The following is a 20,344-nucleotide window of genomic DNA, read 5'->3' as shown; positions in this document are numbered from 1 at the left end:
ACCTGTTGAATGTAATTTTTCCCATTTTTTAAGCAAACTTTGAGTCAGTAGGTTAGACCCTGTTGTTTCGGTGACAAACCACATGTTAAGCCTAGAGACCTTAGGATTTTAACCCAATTTTTGGAGTTAGACAATTGTGATGTGGTTGTAAAAAGTCTAAGTTTGGGGTTGCTCATGGGATAACAGCATTTTAAGTTTGGGGTGAGGGATATAGAGAACATGAGTAAATAGATCACATTGTCTCAATTCAAAAATGAGAAAAAAAAATTATAAAGAAAAAAAAATGTTTCAACTAGTTGATACACAAAAATATAGATATCAACTCAAAAAAAAAGTGAAATAAACTGAGACATATCTTGTAAATTTAGTGATCCGAAATCTCTGTGGTGTTCTCTAACTCTCAGATTTGTGCATATAATGTCAAGTTGTGGGTGATCATTGTCAAAGTAAGTAGGAAATGCTTAACTCCAAATTGTCATGTTTAAGCCTACTTCCCAAATTGTCTCACCTTTAACCTCAGCCCCGTTACACCTGAAAAGTCCTTAAATGTGTGTATGGCAACGTAACTTTGATTGATGTTTAGAAGCTTTTCAAGTTTTGGTAATATAGTGATTAGTATGTCGACTGTGTGAACCTTTTCAATGATGTTGCGTGAAGTTGTGGAATGAATGTTATGGCAAGCAAGTTAGCCCACTAATGTTAACTAGAAGATGAACTTTTGATTTACCATTGATGAGGTAGGTGCTATTTTACTGTTAAAGTCCAATTTTAAAGTAAGTTCCTTGAGGACAAGTAACGATGCAAGTTTGGGGTTGTGATGACACTAGGTCATATATCACTTTTGTTATAGTTTTTATGTAATTTTAGTCGAGTTCAGGTGATAATGCATGAGTTATGAGCTACAGAAAGTGTATTCAAGTGCACAAGCAAAGGAAGCATCGTACTACGATTTTATGCATCATATTACGATTTTGGAACGTCCTGAAGAACTTTTGTTACTGGAAAAATCGTAGTACGATCTTCAAGCATCATACTACGATATGAAGGAGCGTCTGAGGGAGATCTACAATTAATGAGGCATCGTACTACGATTTTAAGCATCGTAGTACGATTTTTTGCGAATCAAAATTTTTCTTATAAAAGCCCAGCTGCACTCTGAGCCAAGGGGTTCGAAATTTTGGAGAAAGAAACTGACTTTTGGAGCTGGAGATCTGGAGAGAAGGTTGGAGACCATAAAAACTCATATCCGGTTACCAATTTCATGTAATGAATCCTTCTTTCATATTAGTTATTTATGCTTTAGCCATGAGTAGCTAGATCCTTTGTGATTAGGTCAAGAGATGATTCTGTTCTAGCTCATGTTTATGTAACCTGTAACTCTTAATCTTTATGAATGCCATTCTAGTTTATTCAGTATAAATTGTTCTTAATGCTTTTATGATTCTGACCCAATATAATTGATTCAAGAGTTTATCTGACTACTGACACTAGCGTGTAACTCTGACATATTTATACTGTTCAATCTAACGGACAATCTAGGGATGGAGCGTTGTTAGGTTGTTTGAATTAACGGACTTAAAACCTTTGATGATTATAGGTTCACCTAAGGGATTAGGGAATTATAATCAGAAAAGAGGGCTTAGGATCAAGGGATTGACCTAAGCTATTTTGTTAATTTGTCGTTAACTTTATAAGCGTTCGTAGACTTAAGAAACAAGTTGCTAATATGAGCGATGGGCAGATGAATCGAATGACCTAGTCACCTCTCCATATCATTTCTCAAACCAATTTTACTAGAACCATTTTATTTTAACTTGCAAATCAAACCAATTGCCTCAGTGCACCCCCCCATTTTACAAACATCCTTTATAATAACGTTACTACCGAGTAGAATTTGAAACAGTCCCTATGGATACGAATCTTATAAATTTTATTACTTCGATATAAGTTAGTACACTTGCTAATTTTGTATCACCTATGCCGCCACTACCATTTAGCTAATAACGATAGATTGATTAATACACCCTTGCCACTCTTATATCACCTTTATCTTGATCTAAACAAATTATTCCAATGAACATAACAACATACACGACTCTTAACTACCCCCGCCCTCCAAAGACAATTTTAAAAAGAGGATTCGATTTTAGAAATGATATTGGGAGCCTTGAAAAAGAAAAAAATAGTAAATCAATAAAGAAGACAAGGAAGACTTAAGTAAAGAAGTCGACCACCTATCGACATATTGCAATGCTTATAACTTGAAAGCCTTATGTGTGTTTCTTTCTAATAGAGGGCACCAAAAGGATAATCTTTGTGGATTGTCGCTAATTGGAAGGCCGCGATATTTAAATGGTGTTCTACCGATTCCACAATTAAGCACATCAGCCGCATCTTTCAAGCAAGAATCTGTAACATTAATGCCCACGAGCATAATCTTATGAATGTTGACCTCGAGACCCGAAATCAACTCAAGGAGAAGCATAATCACCTTAATAGTCTTGATATTTGCCAAATTTTTCTCACCTAAAATCAGTGTATCATGGAAAATCCTGAATTGGGACGCCGATCCATTCCAATAACCTCTAAACGAACCCTCTTCCATTGAAGCGTTCATCATAGAATGTATCCCTTCTACTGCAAAAAAAATCTACCCACTACCGATTCTAAATACTTCAGTTGGACTTCAATACAAATGATGTCTTTATACTAATACATTCTAAAATCCACTTAGGGAAAAAAAAACATATTTCAGCCATAACTGCCTCTAAATACTCTCTTTCAACTGAAGCATATGTTTTCTCAAAGTTGACTTTAAACATCTAGTACTATTAGTTAAAAAAAAATTTGGTCCAAGGCGAACACCTTGACTGCCTTGTTCTTTGACATGACCTTCCTATTTTGCAAGCCCTTGTTGGAGTTGCTCGTCTTGCCCTTTGATCGAGCCCACCTATTTTGCAATTCTTGATTGAGTTTCTCTTCTTATTCCAAAATACTCAATTTGAATTTTAGTTCTTGGAATGTGAACTAAATCAAGAACTTTAATTCTGTTAAATAATAGAAAGTACACAACCTATGGAAAATTGTCAGGCATAAATAATTAACAATGAAGAAGTTTAATTTCGGTCAATCCTTCCAAGTACACAATTTAGGATACATTGTGAAAAACTTTGTGATAAATTACATTAGAAGTTACATCAGTGTCTTCACCATCATCATCAGATATTAATATCTTCAAACCTTCTCTTGAAGTAACCCTTGACAAAGCCACATACAATTGACCATGAGAGAAGATAGGCGATGGCAAATATACGCCAACATGTTTAAAAGATTGACCTTGGCTTTTGTTTATATTCATTGCAAAAGAAACGGTAAGTGGAAATTGCTTTCGTTGAAACTTGAAAGGAATTCTAGTATCAGACAGTATCAAAGATATTCTTGGAATAAAAACTTTATCACCTATGTTAGAGCCGGATATGACTTGTCCTTCAAACACAAATTTCTTTTTTTAAAAGAAATTTTCAACTGTGTGATTTTAATGCTAGTTAATGTACAATTGATTGGGTGTTATTTTATTTCCATTATGCAAACCATGTGGTTTTCTTTTAAGAGCCATGCTAAATCTCGCGAGAGATTTCTCGCGAATTTTTTACGACTGCAGCCATTTTTGCTATATATTTCAATTTTTATCAAAAGAAAGAGGTTTGGATAAAAAGTAACCGATTGTCACATGCTACCCACAACTGAGGTCAACTGTTCAACACTGGATTCTTTTTGTCATTTTGTGATATTAAGTTGCCAAAGTAAAAGTGTTGAAAAATGAGATTACCAGATGAGACAAAATGGCAGCTTTATAGTGAAATACTTGATAAATGGATGGTGAGGTTGAAAATTGAAAAATAAAATAAAGAAAATGGAACAGAGAAGTTTTGGACAAGAGAGAACACATGTGCAGGTAAAAAGAATGTCACTTCGTGATGTTTCGGGACACAAATCTTCGCTATATTTAGCATTTTTGTTCTTTTAATATGCAAATGGTGCTTTTTTTTTAATATGCAACCGTGTGGTCTCTTTTGTTTTTAGAAGAAATTTTCAACCGTGTGGTTTTAATGCTAATCAATATACAATTGATTGTGTCGTATTTTATTTCCATTATACAATTTTGTACGTAATTCACGGGTCTAATGTGGGATGACAATTAATACAACAATCGTGTGTTATTATATTTCAAAAATTAAAATTATATGCAATCGTGTTATAAATGGCAGTTACTACAACCTGTAATGAAATGACTTTATGACGTGTATTAAAGGTGAGGAGGTCAAGCGTTGACATAAATGCTTTAGAATGAGCGGGAAAATGCTAGCTTTAGGGTTAGGGTTAGCTTGACCTGACAAGCTTTAGTAAGTAAGAGACTTTTGTTTATAGTCATTGCAAAAGAAACGGTAAGCGAAAATTGCTTTCGTTGAAAATTGAAAGGAATTCTAGTATTAGACGGTATCAAAGATATTCTTGGAATAAAAACTTTATCACCTATGTTAGAGCCGGATATGACTTGTCCTTCAAACACAAATTTCTTTTTTTAACAGAGATTTTCAACCGTGTAGTTTTAATGCTAGTTAATGTACAATTGATTGGGTGTTATTTTATTTCCATTATGAAAACCGTGTAGTTTTCTTTTAATATGCAACCTTGTGACCTCTTTTGTTTTTAAAAGGAATTTTCAACCGTGTGGTTTTAATGCTAATCAATATACAATTGATTGTGTCTTATTTTATTTCCATTATACAATTTTGTACGTAATTCACGGGTCTAATTTGGGATGGCAATTAATACAACAATCGTGTGTTATTCTATTTCAAAAATTAAAATTATATGCAATTGTGTTATAAATGGCAGTTACTACAACCTGTAATGAAATGACTTTATGGCGTGTATTAAAGGTGAGGAGGTCAAGCGTCGACATAAATGCTTTAGAATAAGCGGGAAAATGCTAGCTTTAGGGTTAGCTTGACCTGACAAGCTTTAGTAATTAAGATTTAGTCTCTAAAAATATATAATTCACTTTTATTTCCCCAGAAATATAAACAGTGACAACTTAGGGGGTGTATTGGATTATGATTTTAAAAGATTTTAAAAGACTTTTTTTATCATGAAAAAATCTTGTGGTAATTCAATCAAGACTCTTTTTGCAACTTAAAAAAAGTCTTGTGATATTCAATCAAGACTCTTCATCACTTAAAAAAAGTCTAGTGGTATTCAAAATCATTCAAATTTTGAAGGATTGTTTAATAAATTAGATTTTGATGGTTTTTGTAGGATTTTCTAGTGAAATTTTATCATGTAAAAATCTTTCATGAAAATATGAGATTTCTTAGAATTGTTTTTTCTTTTAAGATTTTACTATCTCTCTACTCTTTCTCTATCCCTTCTCCCTTCTCTCTCTCTCTCTCTCTCTCTCTCTCTCTCTCTCTCTCTCTCTCTCTCTCTTAAAAAAATAAAATTAATAAAAGAGTCTGTATTGAAAATATTATGAAAGAGAGTGTGTTATAATAATTTCTTTTCAATAAGTCCTTAAAATTCATAAAATCTTTTGAAATCTTATAAAATCCATAAAATCATTTCAAATCCTTTAAAATCTTATGATGTAAATCCATTGAAATCCAAATTTAAAATCTTAATAGTCTTTTAAAATCATGAAAGTCATTAAAATCATGCGAAGGCTTTTAAAATTCTCAAGATTTTCTTTACTTTTTTTTTGTATTGATGAAAGAAAGTTAAAGGAAGGAAAATAAGATACGAGCAATTTTTTTCGAAAGATACTAGCAATTATTTAGTAGTATAGTATGCGAGAGAATTAAATAAAATCATGATAGAAAAGAAATGTGTATTTATAAAATGGAATAAATATATTTTAACAAAAATTAGATATGATAAATTTGCGGCAGCTTGTGGATCTTTTGTAAGTTGGCATTTCAAGTAGGACAAATATTAATTTTCTATGCTTACGTTTGAAAATAAGGATGAGAAGTTTGTTTCAAAGATATAGACTATTTGTTTTCGGGATTTGAAGTCAGTGAGGAATCAGATTGAATTGATTGTTGGGTTAAATCAGTTGAATTATCTACTGCTTGATTGTTAGTTTCACTCTTTGGAGGAATAAAAAATGTTAACAAATGAGATCTCATGTGGTCTTTAATGGAGTTCCCACTAGGAAACCACTTACCCGAAATCCCACATACTTTGTTGTTGTTCTTCACCATAGTACCAGAAAACCGTATAATGCACATAGTTTAGACTTTATGCTTGTCATCAACTATGGAGAAGAACAACAACAAAGTATGTAGGATTTGTGGTATATGGATCTCTTGTGGTAAAGCCAATATAGACTACATGAATCTCTCTTGTTCAAAATGTTGATTCCTCCAAAATTTTAAACTAACAATCAAATACTAAATTTATGCAGCATACAATAAAAAAAAGCTTTGTCATAACAGACAAGTCCAACATGTGAAAAATATACTCTTTAAACTGCTGAGACGGATGGCCAAAGAGAAAAATAAAAGACTAAAAAAAAACCAACAAAATCTATGCAAAAGACGAATGGAAGCAATGGATTTGACTCACTCGCTATAAAAAATGGAATTAATTGCTGAACCACAAGACTTTGAACCGTAACGCCAATATAATATATGTAATTTTAAGTTTATATTTTAATATATTGATTTTATTTTTAGAGATATTTTAATATTACTAAGCCATAAATGATTTATCATCTTAGTAAATATATAATTGAAATATTTTAATATATTTCTATTTTACACCATCTTTTGATTTTTTTCATGAATTTTAACATGTCTTTACGATCCACTAACTTTTATAAAAAAAAAAAATTGGTCAAGTCAAAACAAATAATTTTAATGTCCACTAATTTTTTTTTATTTAAAATTTGTACACTAACATTTTTCTGTCTATTCTATATTCTTTTTATTAATGATATATTATAGGTTATCTGAACTGATCAATTTATATAATCTCTCTTCTTTCAATTTTTCTACGCAAAATTACAATTCGTCCCTGAACTTAATTTTAGATAACATTTTCATCATTTATCTTTTTTTTCCCTAAAAAAAATCATTTATCTTTTTTTTTTATCTCAATTTACTCCTTTATGTTATAAAATGTCAACATAGTTATCCTTTTTCATGAAAAAATTAATCAAAAACTCCAAAAAATAATCATCAAAGTCATAAACAAATCCAAATCTTAATCATACAAACCTAGAAAATTATATTTCATTGAAAAAATGGCATAAAAAATGATAAGATATTGTCATTTTATAACATAAAGGACTAAATCGGGACAAAAAAATGATAAAAGACGAAAATGTTACCTAAAATTAAGCTAAGGGACGAATTGTGTCATTTTACCATTTTTTTAAACATAATATCTCTCTCCCTCCCTCTCTCTCTCTCTCACTCTCTCTATCTATTTAATCTTGAGATAAACTCCCTTTTCATTCCCTCAAAAACCCTAGCCGCCTCCTAAAATTCTTGGTTGCAACTACCACATCATGTGGCCTTCAATTGCTACTTCAACTCCACCAATCTTTTCCTCTCATCATAGATATTCATTTCATCCGTTTAATTTTTTAAAACTACAAAGTTGACGTCGAAGTTCCTCTAAAAAAAGCTCGGTTTCCATTCAGCTTTGACATCATCCATGGAGTTTAACACCAGATCTGGAACCTTCATTGAGTAAGCTTTATTTTGGACCTATATGTTTCATGCTTTGGGAACTTAACCATGAGACTTTTTCTTTTTTCTTGATCTCTTCCATGCATGCATATAAAAAGTCAGAGTTTGCATTTGGGATCTCAACATTTCATCTTGTTTCACAATCTATATATTCTATTTTTTGTATTTTTAATGTATATTGTGGATCTATTTCTAGATCCATTATCTTATATATGTTTTCTGTTTGTATTTTATTTGATTTGGATCTATTTCTTATCGATCTAGTTCATGTTTTGGCTTATTTCCCTCATATTCTACTATTTTCTTCATACAACAAGATGTGACATTGTAGTTGAAGATTTTTTTGTCTACTTGTATTTTTAAGAATATATTTTAGACTTGTTTATCTTTTTTTCATTAGATCTATTTGTACTTTTTATTAGATCTACTTGAATATCATTATGTAGATCTGTTTTAGATTGGGTCAACTTTTTTTTTTATTTGAATTATTTGTTTTTTTATGAAGAAGATATTATTATTTTTTTTGGATTATTTTGGGTTTGTTTTTCCTTATTGAATTTCTGCCTCTATTTTTATTTTGAGATATACGCTATGTGAATTTCGAATTGGTCATATTACTTTTTCAAATTATGCAAATGGGTTAATTATGCTTTTGGTCCCTACAAAATTGCGACCTTGTAAGTTTAGTCCTTACTTAATTTTAATAGCATTTTTAATCCCTACAAAAAATTTCTTCACTCAATATTAGTCCTTACTCAATCCAAATTTGTTTAATTTATGCTTAAACTCTTAAGTTTTTCAACAATTTTTTACAGATGTGTTAAGAACGTTATTAAAAGGTCCTCCGAAAAAAATATCGCAAAAATTTGATTTCTACGTCCATATTTTTGTTACTTATATCTTAAACTTTTGTCGTTTTAAAAAATTCATATTTAATTTATTTCATGTTAAAAAATTATAGATTTTAGTAAATGAACCTTTCATAGTGTTCTAAACTTGTATAAAAAGAATCGTTAAAAAATTTAAGAGTTTAAGGATAATTAAACAAAAATTATTTTAGCAGGGACTAAAATTATAAGTAATTTTTTTTTTGTAGGGATTAAAAATGCTATTAAAATTAAGTAAGGACTAAACTTACAAGGTCGCAATTTTGTAGGGACCAAAAACATAATTAACCCTATGCAAATTGGTTTTCTGTATATTTCAAAAAATACACAATAATTTACTTTTTAAATTTCACAAATTAGTCCTTATTTATTTTAACAAATTTGTAAGTTAGTCCCTATAAATTTTCAAATTGGCCCCTATTTTTTTTTGTTTTTGAAATTGGTCCCTAAACTATATGAACTTTTATATTTTACCCAAATTTTATAATTAGTATTTTATTATCACTTGTCACTATATATTTATACTTTTATCTCAAACTTTTGGATATGTTTTTTAAGCATGTTTATGTTCTATACCTATTCCTCACACACACGCATGTGCCCACACACACATACATATGGAATATTCAATTATATGGAACTTCTATAAAATCAATTTAATTTATTTATTTACAAAATGATTTTAATTTTTCTTATTATTCTTATAACCGGTCAAATATATTGTACCATATACATGACGATATAATGAGAAAAAATTAAATTCATATTACATAAAAGCTGTAATGATAATTATATAGTAACTATATCAAAGAATTTCCATGTAGCCAAATATTCCACATATTAAATAAATGTTTTTAAAGCGGGGTTACATACGTTTCTTGACTAGGTTTTCTTTATGAATATCAATATCTCGACTCTAACTAATGAATATTTAGATAAAATAAATATGATATGGAGAATTAGATTTTCTACTTAATAGAATGAATCGAGTAGACATACATTGGATAATTTTATATGAGATATAAGCGTAGTTTAACTATTTTCATCTTTGTGTTATATATATGTCAATTCAGGGAGGCAATGAAATTGATGATGAGGGTAATAATGATGGTGATGGTGGTGATATGATTAAGATCATAAGCATGATGATGATTATGCAATCAAACATAACTCTAAAAAATAATGTAATTTATCTATCATTTTGTATATTTCCATCTGCATGCTTAAATATTTTCTCACTACAATATCTTTTTTAAATTTTATTAATCTTATTACGTATATATATTGCCGTCTTCATGCAAACAACCAAAATCTTTTTTTAGACAAATAACCGAGATTTTTAATGTACCAAATTTTCACATTACCATTTTGACAAATTCTTAACGATTAATATACTCCCTCCGTTTCAAAATGAGTGTCGTTTTAGGCGTTTACACACTTATTAAGAAATGCAATGATTAAGAGAAAGAGAATGATTATTTTACCAAATTATCCTTATTAACTATTGGTTAGTTTTAAAAGTAATACTTTGGAAATAGTGTGCAGAGTATTAATTGGAGGGTACAATTGAAAAGAAAAAGTTATTATTGCATTGGAAACTGAAAGCGACACTCATTTTGAAACAAATTTTTTTGGTTAAAGCGACACTCATTTTGAAACAGAGGGAGTATATAGCAACAATTTAAACATGACTTCTTATATTTGATTATTGACAAGATCATAGTTAATTAATTAAATATTTTTTATGCTGCAGTTCTATTATCATGAGAACGAATACTTTACTTGTCTGTCTACAAAAGTGGTTGAGATATTCGAGAAAGCAAAAGAAAAGATCAGCTCTTAGAAAGAATTTAAAGTGAGTATTCTCTTTTTAATTTATATAAACTCTTACAATAGTATGCTATATCCTTAATATATTTTATTAATATGAAATATTAACCACCATAAATATTTTAAAAAATGAATAAAGAATAAAAAATATCACCTAATGAATAATATATGAGCATGCTTATTTCCAAAGTGACACATTAACCATTAATATTCAAGGAGTTGTTTTTAAGTTTATTATTGATTTAGGAGCTACATTTAGTTGGTTTCTTTGAAAATCATTTCCTGCATTTTGTTGGTTTGCATTTGTAAGATTTTCAACTTTCTCTTGTTTGACATCATACGCACAATAATCAATAACAACAATCATGAGAAAATCAAAGAGACTAGTTTCCATAATGGTCTTGGTGACATTAGAAGACCTAAACAATACACTTAGTTTTCACCTTGGTATCAAACCAACCACGATGTGTCAAATGCCCTTTTAAAAAGAAACAAATGTATTTAAATATAACATTCATTCCTATAATATAATTCTATTAAAGATATAAAGATCTAATTCTAAAACTTCTTGGCAATAAATGATCCTTAATTCGTTGAGTTTTTTTTTTTGAAGGAATCCTTAATTCGTTGAGTTGTTTACAAAAAAATACAACACAATATATTCGGTAATGCTATTCACTTATGTTCCTTTTTTCAACCCAATTCATAGTTTTCTCAAATTCTTCACAAACACTAATTTCTCTTTCTTCAAGCTTTTATTTGATTATTCCTTTTAGTATAATTTCTTGGGAGCTTCTATGGTGCAGTAAAAAAACTGACTTTTTTGGAAAAGTTAATTTTGATCTTAATGTTTGATTCATTTTTAAATTGTTGATTACTGGTTAATGATCAATAGTAATTCATCTAGTAATGCTTGCAACATCTTGGACTTACGGGTACTATTTTATCGTTGGCATCTTTAACATGCAAACAGAGTTGATGATATTATGTGATAGTTTTAAGTGTTACTTGTGGGGTGTTACACTTAAAACAAGGTAGGATAAAATTAGATTAAGTGTATAGTCTTGTTAATCTGATGAATTGATGATACTATGGGGACTGAACTTTTGATGCCACTGTACAAACAGTGGGGTAATACTCACTAAGTTTTTGATGTTATAGTGTTAACTTCACCAGAAAAGTCATTCTCATGACTTCACCATAGAATTTTCCTAATTTCTTAGCTACCTTATGATAAATTTCAAATTCAGAGTATCTTAGAAATTATCTAGAGATAGGGTGCATGCACCTTGAATGATGAAATAAAAGCTTCAAGAAAGTGAAATTAAAGCTTGAGAAGAAATTGAAAGAGTTGAGAACTCGATTGAACAAAGGAACGAATGAAAGTGAATAATGCTGTTTAGTATAGTGTGTCGTACATTTTTGGATACAACTTAACTAATTAAAGATCACTTTTCGTAAAAAATGTTTGAATTAGATCTTGATATCTACAGCTATGAATGTTAGATTTTAAATAAAAAAATTTAAATGACATTTGTCACATATCATTTTGAATGAATACTAAGGAGAAAAATATACCACTGAGGCCATTATGGGAATAGATCTCTTTGACTTTATCATGGACATTATTATTGCTTATTGTGATTATTATGTCAAGGAGAAAGTGAAAGGTGAAAATCCTACACATGTAAATTGTAAACCAAAAGAATACATGAAATATTTTTAAAGACACCAATTAAATGTTGGAGACTTTGTCAACATTTGAAACAAAGATATAATGAGTCATGTTGGTGGTTTTTTTTTTTTTGGAAAATCCCATGATGTATCTGGAAAATGGCCACAAGGTAATGAACTACAAGAATGTAGAAAAAGTTCTTAATAAACATAAAGCTTTCTTTTGTAATGTTGCATATTTTATGGAAGATTACATAATGAATTTGGAAAATGGGCAAGTGGGAACAAATCAAGAGCTTCTCGAGCCCTTTATGATGTGGCCACCATTTATGCCTTTAGATCAATTTTCATACAACTATCAACAATAGTGAACGCATGGATGTAGTTATTAGAGTGTGAATGAAATCAAAATTACATTTTTAACTGAAAATGGAATCTAATATTTACGTTATCCAACATCATCTTTGAGCATCGTTATTCTTACTTCCAAGTCTAGCTTATTTTATACAAAACAAAATATTACAAATAGTTGATTATATACGAATTCATATATGTGTGTGTGTTTTGTCCTAGAACGATGTTTTCTTGAGGAAGATAATAACACTCTCATTGATGCCACTGATTGATGAAGAAGATGCTTCGTTGTCGAAAATCTCGTCGGAATCCATGGAAGAAACTCCGTTGCCGGTGAGACGGAAGGGGGTGTGATAGAGAATGATGAAGAATAATATGGAAGACTCTAGAATACTAGAGAATATTGTGGAAGTCTCTATAATACTAGAGAATAATGTGGAAGTCTTTAGAATATTAAAAAATAAAATGGAAGTCTCTAGAATATTAAAGAATAAAAAGGAAGCTACTAGATACTCTACTAAATAAAATAAAATTAAGCACTACGGAAATATTATCCTTTCTAGATCCTTCTAGTCTTATGAACTAGATTATCCATGTCTCTAAACTTTTCTTTGTAATCGATGTTTCTAGATATTTCTAGTTTGTAGTGTAGAGCCTTCCTAGAATAGTATAAATAAGGTTCACCACCTAGTATATTCAATATACTCAAGCATTGAATCATTCAAATAATAATATCTTTCTTTGAGAATATTAGAGTGTTTCTCTATTTTCTCTACCTTTCCTTTTGTCCCTGAGCCAGGGTGGTACATGCACATGTGCTCCGACGCCCAGGTCAGAAAGAAAACAAAGAGCGTGTGAGGTTTTTGGGATAGAATGAACTTAGCTAGAATTTTAGTAGAGTCCCCGTCATATAGGCATAATGGAGTGTAATGGGTTACACTCCCTTATGCCTATATAAAGGGGACTCTACTACAATTCCAGGTAAGTTGATTTTATCCAAAAAACCTCACATGCTCCTTGTTTTCCATTTGACTTTGCCGTTGGAGCGCGTGTTCAGGTACCACCCCCTTCCGTCTCGCCGGCAACGGGGTTTCTTCCATGATTCTGACAAGATCTTCGACAACGAAGCATCTTCTTCATCAATTTCTCGCATCAATGTGAATGTTATTATCTTCCTCAAGATAACATCGTTCTAGGACATAACATGTTTATATATATATATATATATATATATATATATATATATATATATATATATATATATAATAAAAATTAATCATTTTGTATTATTTTATTTCTATATAATTTCAAATATACTAGGAAATAAGAATAAAATTGCTCAAATATGATTTTGAGAAATGTAAATATTAGGTCATATTTTAAGTTAAAAATTTCATTTTCACTTCATTCACACTCCTTATAACTACATCCATACATTCACTTTAGTTGATAATTGTATGGAATTTAATATAAATGATGGTTACATTATGAAGGGTTTGAGAAGCTCTTGATTTGTTTCCACATGCTCATTTCTACTAGTCATTTTGGGATTTTTTTGATAAAATCTTTGACATGAGGGAATAAAGCTTGGTTTTCATTAAGAAAGTTTTCTACATTCTAGTAGTTCATTGCATCAAGGTCATTTTCCAAATACATCCTGCGATTTTTCAAAAACCATCATCCAGAGGCTTAGCATCTTAGTTTCCAATGTTGTCAAAGTCTCCAACATTAAATTTCTTTGAAAAACATTTATTGCATTCTGTTGGTTTGCGTCAATAAAATTTGAACTTTCTCTTTTCTATTCGGCATAATAATCAATAACAACATCCATATGTATGCCTTTTTTTTCTTCTTTTCTTTCCACCAAGAGCTTGATAAGATTAAAAATGTTTTTTGCACCATTCACAAGGGAGGATATAGTTCCACTACACAACTATCAAGAGCTTTCTTGTGAGTACCTGACATTTATGAGTGTAAGATTTCTTGTGTTTTTTTTTATTGCAAGATTTCTTGTGTTTAGTTCTCTATTGTTTTTATGAGATGATCATGTTTTTATTCTTGCTAAAGAATGGGTAGATTAACCTCTGTTTGGTAAAAAATAGAGAATAGCGGACAGGTGATAAGTTGGTTATAGTTGATAGTGGATAAATTGATTGATTGATTTTGTAGTGTTTGTTAAAATTAGCAGTTGAACTCACTTATTAGTATGAAATGACATGAAAAATGTATATTTAATTAATAAAAAAAGGGCAACCCGGTGCACTAGAGCTCCCGCATATGCAGGGTCCGGGAAGGGGTCCCACCATTTGGTGTATTGTACACAGCCACTTTACCAGTTGCGCCAAGGTTACCCCTCGTATATTTAATTAATAAATTAACTTTTTTCAATTACGGCTACTAGGGTAAAATTGAGATAAAAAATGATAAACTATAAACAAATTGAATTAGGTTATTCAAAAACTCTATAAACTAGTAAAAATAAGCTATAAGCTCGTGAGAAATTAATGGTTACCAAACAAGCCTTTTTTTAGTAAAATAAACTTACAAAACAGACTCTAAGTCCAAAATGCAAGCTCATTCAATGTACAAACAAGCTATACGCTCAAATGCGGCTTGCCAAACAGACCCTTCCAAAATGCAAGCTCATTCAATGTACAAATAACATAACATTTGTAATAATGATTTGATTGTAATCAATATCCCCCACTTTTGGTAATGGGTTGTCTAAATTAAAATCGAATGAAATGCGAAGAAGATATACCTGCACCATATCTGCCATAATAGATACTCTAATGAGCTGTATAAGGAGGGTGATTTCCAGGCAAATGTTTGATCAGGGAGAACAAGCCATCCTTTCATTCTTTAGATTACATTTCCTGGGTGAAATGCAAGGTGTTAGATTAGGATTACGTGTACCTATGATTATGAGTTATATTACCTATATATCCGGTTAGCAAAGGGTGTTATCCAGGGCTCCCTTCCGAGAATATGTATATCGGTAAAATGCTTGAGACCTTGAATAGTGGCTATCTTATTTGTCTTTAGAAATAACCTTAATGTGTTAATAGATGTGAAAGTGCAGGCTATTGTATGCTGTCAGAAATTTTATTTCTTTTCTGATTCTTGTATTTTTATTCGCAATGACATGAGTCATTCAACTCAGAAGCTGCTGGAAACTTTCATGTATATTGAAAATCTGTCAGAGGGGAATGTACCAATGGCTTTTGCTGATTTTAGAGGTGCTGATTTTTTAGAGGTTTTAAAGTTGTTACAGCAGAGTGAAGATATGACTTTAGAAATAGAGCCCTTCAATCTTTTCAAATGCTCCTTTAATTCTGATATGAAAGGATGGATGATGAAGGCAATCTATTGCAGCAAGTATGAGGAGACCTCTCGGTCTTTGTTACAGTAGCTGTCATTTTCTCTTTTTTAAAATGAAAGTGTTAAGAAGGGAATAATGGAGGCAAGAAAAATATTTTTCTGACCTCAATGTCACCTAATGAGCAAGCAATTACCTTACCTTTATTTGATTCTCAGCTTTCTTGCTATTAGCGACCAAAGGTTTCCTTTACATTCTGGGTCGTATGTTTTAGTGGTTTGGTCTACCTTCATATATAGCACACAAGGGAATATTGGAGACAATTTTTTTTCCTGCTCTCAAATGTCACCTAATGGGCAAGTAATTACTTTATATTTATTTGATACTCAGCTTCCTTGCTATTATCTACCACAGAATTCCAATACATTCTGTGTCCGTCTCATACCTGAATTTTTAACCTGTCAGCACATGAATAAATGGCAGCTTTGCATCTTGCTACGTGCTAGTATAAAATTCCAAATATATGAAGATCATGCATTGTATTGCCAACGATATATTTTGTTTTTATATAACAATCATCGGTGGTACTTTCTGCAGATTATGACATAAAAAACATGGTAACTTCTAAAGAAGTAATATTTTTAAAAATATATGTATGTATATGCACCGGTCGAATTACCTGCAGACTGCAAGCATTCACGCAGTCAAGATGTATCTGTGATCGTCCAATCGAGATGGACAATCCGAAAAATAAACATGTTTTGATTTTTTTTTTTAAACTAAATTTTTTCAGCTTGAGATATGGATTGTCTCGAACCCTGTTTGCGTGCATTGAGTGACAGCAAGCAGGGAACCCGGGTATGTATATGTATAATCTCGGTTGGTGAGCTAAGGAGTACTGAATGAGTTTCTATGACCTAGCTTAATAACTTTCTCATCAACATCCAAGGAAGGACATGTATTTCTTATTAACAAAGACTACAAATTTTAGCATGCATGAGATGCTGAAGAACAGAGGTACAAATGAATTACCATGCACTTGGTGTTGAATCCTTCTTTGATGATAGCGAAAAAGGATGGCTTGTCGCTGCTCATGATCCATCTATTTTTTTGTTTATATAAGTAAAGATAAACTTCATTATATAGAATATAAAGATAACGTGATCACTAGAAGTGCCAAAGTTTTGAATAACAAACAGAAAACTATTTGTTCGTACCCCAAAGGCACACTGATGGGAGTGATTCCCCTCTTATATAAACACGTGTGCGTTCTATCCTATGTGAGACTTCTACTTTTTTTTCAATTCACACAACACAAATTCTATCCAATGTAGGATTTTATGTTTACTCTTCAAACTTTCAATTATTCACTCTAGTGTTCCAACACAATCAAAACAATCAAATTTTGCAGTTTCGATGTATAATCCATTCTATATGAAAAGACTCATTCATGCCTATAATTCCAGAAAGATTAACTTAACTAAGTTGACTGATAGTCATTAACTATATAACACATCAAACATGCAAAACAAGTTACCAAAATTGAGCAAGATAAGTAACTCAGTGTTATGTTTTTATGAAAAGTTTATAGATTCATTTTGAAAGGAAAGGAATTGAGATGTAGCCATAGAACTGAAATTAGCAAAATATAGGAAGAGCTAACTCATCGGTTAAAGATACAAATTTTAAATCAATATAGGAAGAAAACAAAAATATTTCAGTAGACAGCTTGAAAACATTGCAAGGTCGTAATGCCCATAGATACGAAGATAATAAAGAATAAACTAAGAGTAACTATCTCTACAAAAAAGAACTACAAAAAAGTAAAGCCAATAATAAAGAACAAACTAAGAGTTGCTATCTCTACGATACCGTTCAGCATTTTCCACAGTGTATATCAAAACAAATGTGTCATCATGCATTTAAGAGGTAACATCAAACTTCAAAGTAAAAACATGTCTATGAGTTTATGACAGCGTCAAGAACATTAAAATTCTAACATAAAGCTAATTTTTTCTCCAATTGGCAACAATTCTAGCATGGTCTTGAAATCAATATTCTCATCAATCATCAATGAGCTTATGACATTCACATTCTTCAAGCCATGCCACCAACACTTGGTATCACTAGAACTGCAAAAGCAGTCATCCCCCTTTCTTTCCATTAGCGTCTCATATAAGAACTGCAGATTCAGATGATTAACAAATAGAGTTAGAAGCTCCACAAAATAACTATATTTTATATATTGATGAAAAGTAAAATCTTTTAAGCATAAATGCATGTCAGACATAAAAGGAATAGTTTAAGTAGTTTAAGTAGTTAAGAGTCGTTAGAGAAGTCTGTTAATTAGTCACCGTTTAGCCTTTAGTACTTTTGTAATGGAGACGATTATGGTGGTTGATATGTTGTGACTAGATATTTATCTACTGAGAAAGGAGAGTGCTCCTTTGGGGTGGCCTTGTGTGCTAGGTTACCTTCTTATTCAAAGAATTCTTCTTTTTCTCAATTATGTTGATCAATATTTATTCTAGTTAAAATCAATCTTTTGTTTACTCAATTTTGTACTGTTTTTAGGATAAATGAAAACAGAAAACACAAAAGCAAAACATAGATGACAAGCTTTTTATAGTACAATCACAAATTCACAATATAATATATAAGAATTTCACTGCTGGAAACACAACTTGAAATTAAAGGAACATGGGAGAGAATGACATACCTCAATGAACGCTTTACTGCAAGAAGGGCTCAAAGATATAAATGCAGGGCAGCAACTTGAAAGTAAGATATTTACGATGGATGAAAACAAAGTTTCATTTTCTGGAACATAGTAAAGGTGCAAGTGTTTGATACTTGGTGGAGGGGATGACACTTGAAATACCACCGGGTTTAGTACATCCTACATAATCCAGACACAAATACAATAAGTAGTTATGAAGATTGAACCAACGAATTAAGTAGCTAATTAATACTCACCACAAATGGTTTACGGATGTATACGGATAGAGATGACAAGACATTTTGAGGTTTGATGTTTTGCACAAATTCCCTCAAGTTACCAAGATGATGATAATCAATGAAAAAAGTCATATCAACTTTTAGTTGACTAGAACTTCTTTGATAAGATATAATAGGATCAGAACTACCACCACCGCGATATACGCACAATAATAGATTTGGAGCATCAATGTTGACCTCCTTCAATTTAGAACAATGAGATAACTCCAACATCTTAAGTTGAACACTTGAAATATTAATCCTCTCATCCATTGTACAATAATCCAATTTCAAACTCTCAAGGAAAGGAAATTTTGGAAACAGTTCAAGAAACCATTTGTTTGGAATAATACCACTCTCCAAAGACAAATATTTCAAATTTTGGCATCTATCAAAATCAATCTTATACGGTGCGAAAAAATCATCGGGACAAAAACAAAATTTCTCAAGATACGGGGCATCAATATATACCTCCTGGATTCCTTCAACATCAAGTGTCTTGAGCTTAAGTAGACCATGCATGCTCAAAGACTTCATGTCGACAAACTTCAAAGTTATATGTTCAATCAAAGGACAACAAGAAATGATATGTTCAATTACATGTTCGTCTTTCGAAAGGACATCCCACAATGACAGTACTCTTAATGAGAAAAATTTAATTGAATGATTCATGAATGCTGTATCAACTCTTATTCCCCCTATCAACTCCAACTTCGTAAGCGATTTAACTTCAATTGCACCCTTCGGTAGGACATAGCATTCACCGCAACCTTCTTCATCCTGGTTGGGACGATCGGGCAAATAAAGGTCTATTTCTTCAACACCACTTTCAGTTGCCAGCTTCAACCAAAGATCAACATCCTTTGACATGTAACTACATAGCTCAACATTGTTCACAACAAGCTTAAATTTTTTGATAGCCAATCCATTATCATAGAATCTCAACAACCTCCTCTTCAAGTAATCAATGAAATTTTCTATCTTCCTCACAAAATCATTCATTAATTCGGGAAACAACATTCGGCCTATATCAGATGGTTGAAACAGCCCTGAGATTTGAGTATCAGAAAAAGACAATACAGGAAAAGTATACCATGTCTCTAACCAAGATTTGGACAAAACACTTGTCCTAGCCGCATCTTTTTCTGGCAGCCTTGACATAATGTTATGAAGAATGACTTTCGGTAGATTCGACAATCGGTCCTCATCGTGCTCCATATTTTTGTTCTGCAAGCAGCAATAAAAACAGAAATTACGCGAATGGAGTAGGGTTTAGGGTTTAACGTATCAGCTTACGTTACGAAACAGATGATTAGGTAATAATAAAGATTTAAAGAGAGAGAGAGAGAGAGAGAGAGAGAGAGAGAGAGAGAGAGAGAGAGAGAGAGAGAGAGAGAGAGAGAGATTTGCCTGAGAGAGCTTAACGTTTAGTGGTTGAGCAACGATCGTCTTCGGTCGGAATCTCAGAGATAACAATTTGAACGAAGCTGTAATTGTTTGGTGTGTTGTGGTGAGGTTTCTCGATA

General features: G+C 31.3%; 1 protein-coding gene across 1 annotated transcript; it reads right to left on the bottom strand.

The window, feature by feature from the left end:
- Positions 1-17,657: 17,657 nt before the first annotated feature.
- Positions 17,658-20,088, bottom strand: LOC146930919 (FBD-associated F-box protein At5g60610-like). Its single transcript, XM_085702392.1, has 3 exons — positions 18,798-20,088; positions 18,541-18,720; positions 17,658-18,003 (listed from the first exon to the last, which is right to left on the bottom strand). The coding sequence occupies exons 1-3, from the start codon at positions 20,034-20,036 to the stop codon at positions 17,809-17,811; spliced, it is 1,614 nt and encodes a 537-aa protein (XP_085558518.1). The 5' UTR covers positions 20,037-20,088; the 3' UTR covers positions 17,658-17,808.
- Between the last annotated feature and the right edge of the window lie 256 nt (positions 20,089-20,344).

The sequence above is a fragment of the Medicago sativa genome, chromosome 4 (assembly GCF_051527215.1).
Source record: "Medicago sativa cultivar Bolivia chromosome 4, Bolivia_mono, whole genome shotgun sequence".
In the NCBI taxonomy this organism is placed as follows: Eukaryota; Viridiplantae; Streptophyta; class Magnoliopsida; order Fabales; family Fabaceae; genus Medicago; species Medicago sativa.
This window is presented reverse-complemented; position numbering and strand designations above follow the sequence as displayed.

Excerpts from the sequence above, each read along its gene's own strand:
- LOC146930919 (XM_085702392.1), bottom strand. The coding sequence starts at position 20,036 with ATGGAGCACGATGAGGACCGATTGTCGAATCTACCGAAAGTCATTCTT. Across the intron at positions 18,721-18,797 it reads ACATCCGTAAACCATTTGTG|GATGTACTAAACCCGGTGGT; the intron begins GTGAGTATTAAT and ends TGGATTATGTAG. Across the intron at positions 18,004-18,540 it reads GCAGTAAAGCGTTCATTGAG|TTCTTATATGAGACGCTAAT; the intron begins GTATGTCATTCT and ends CTGAATCTGCAG.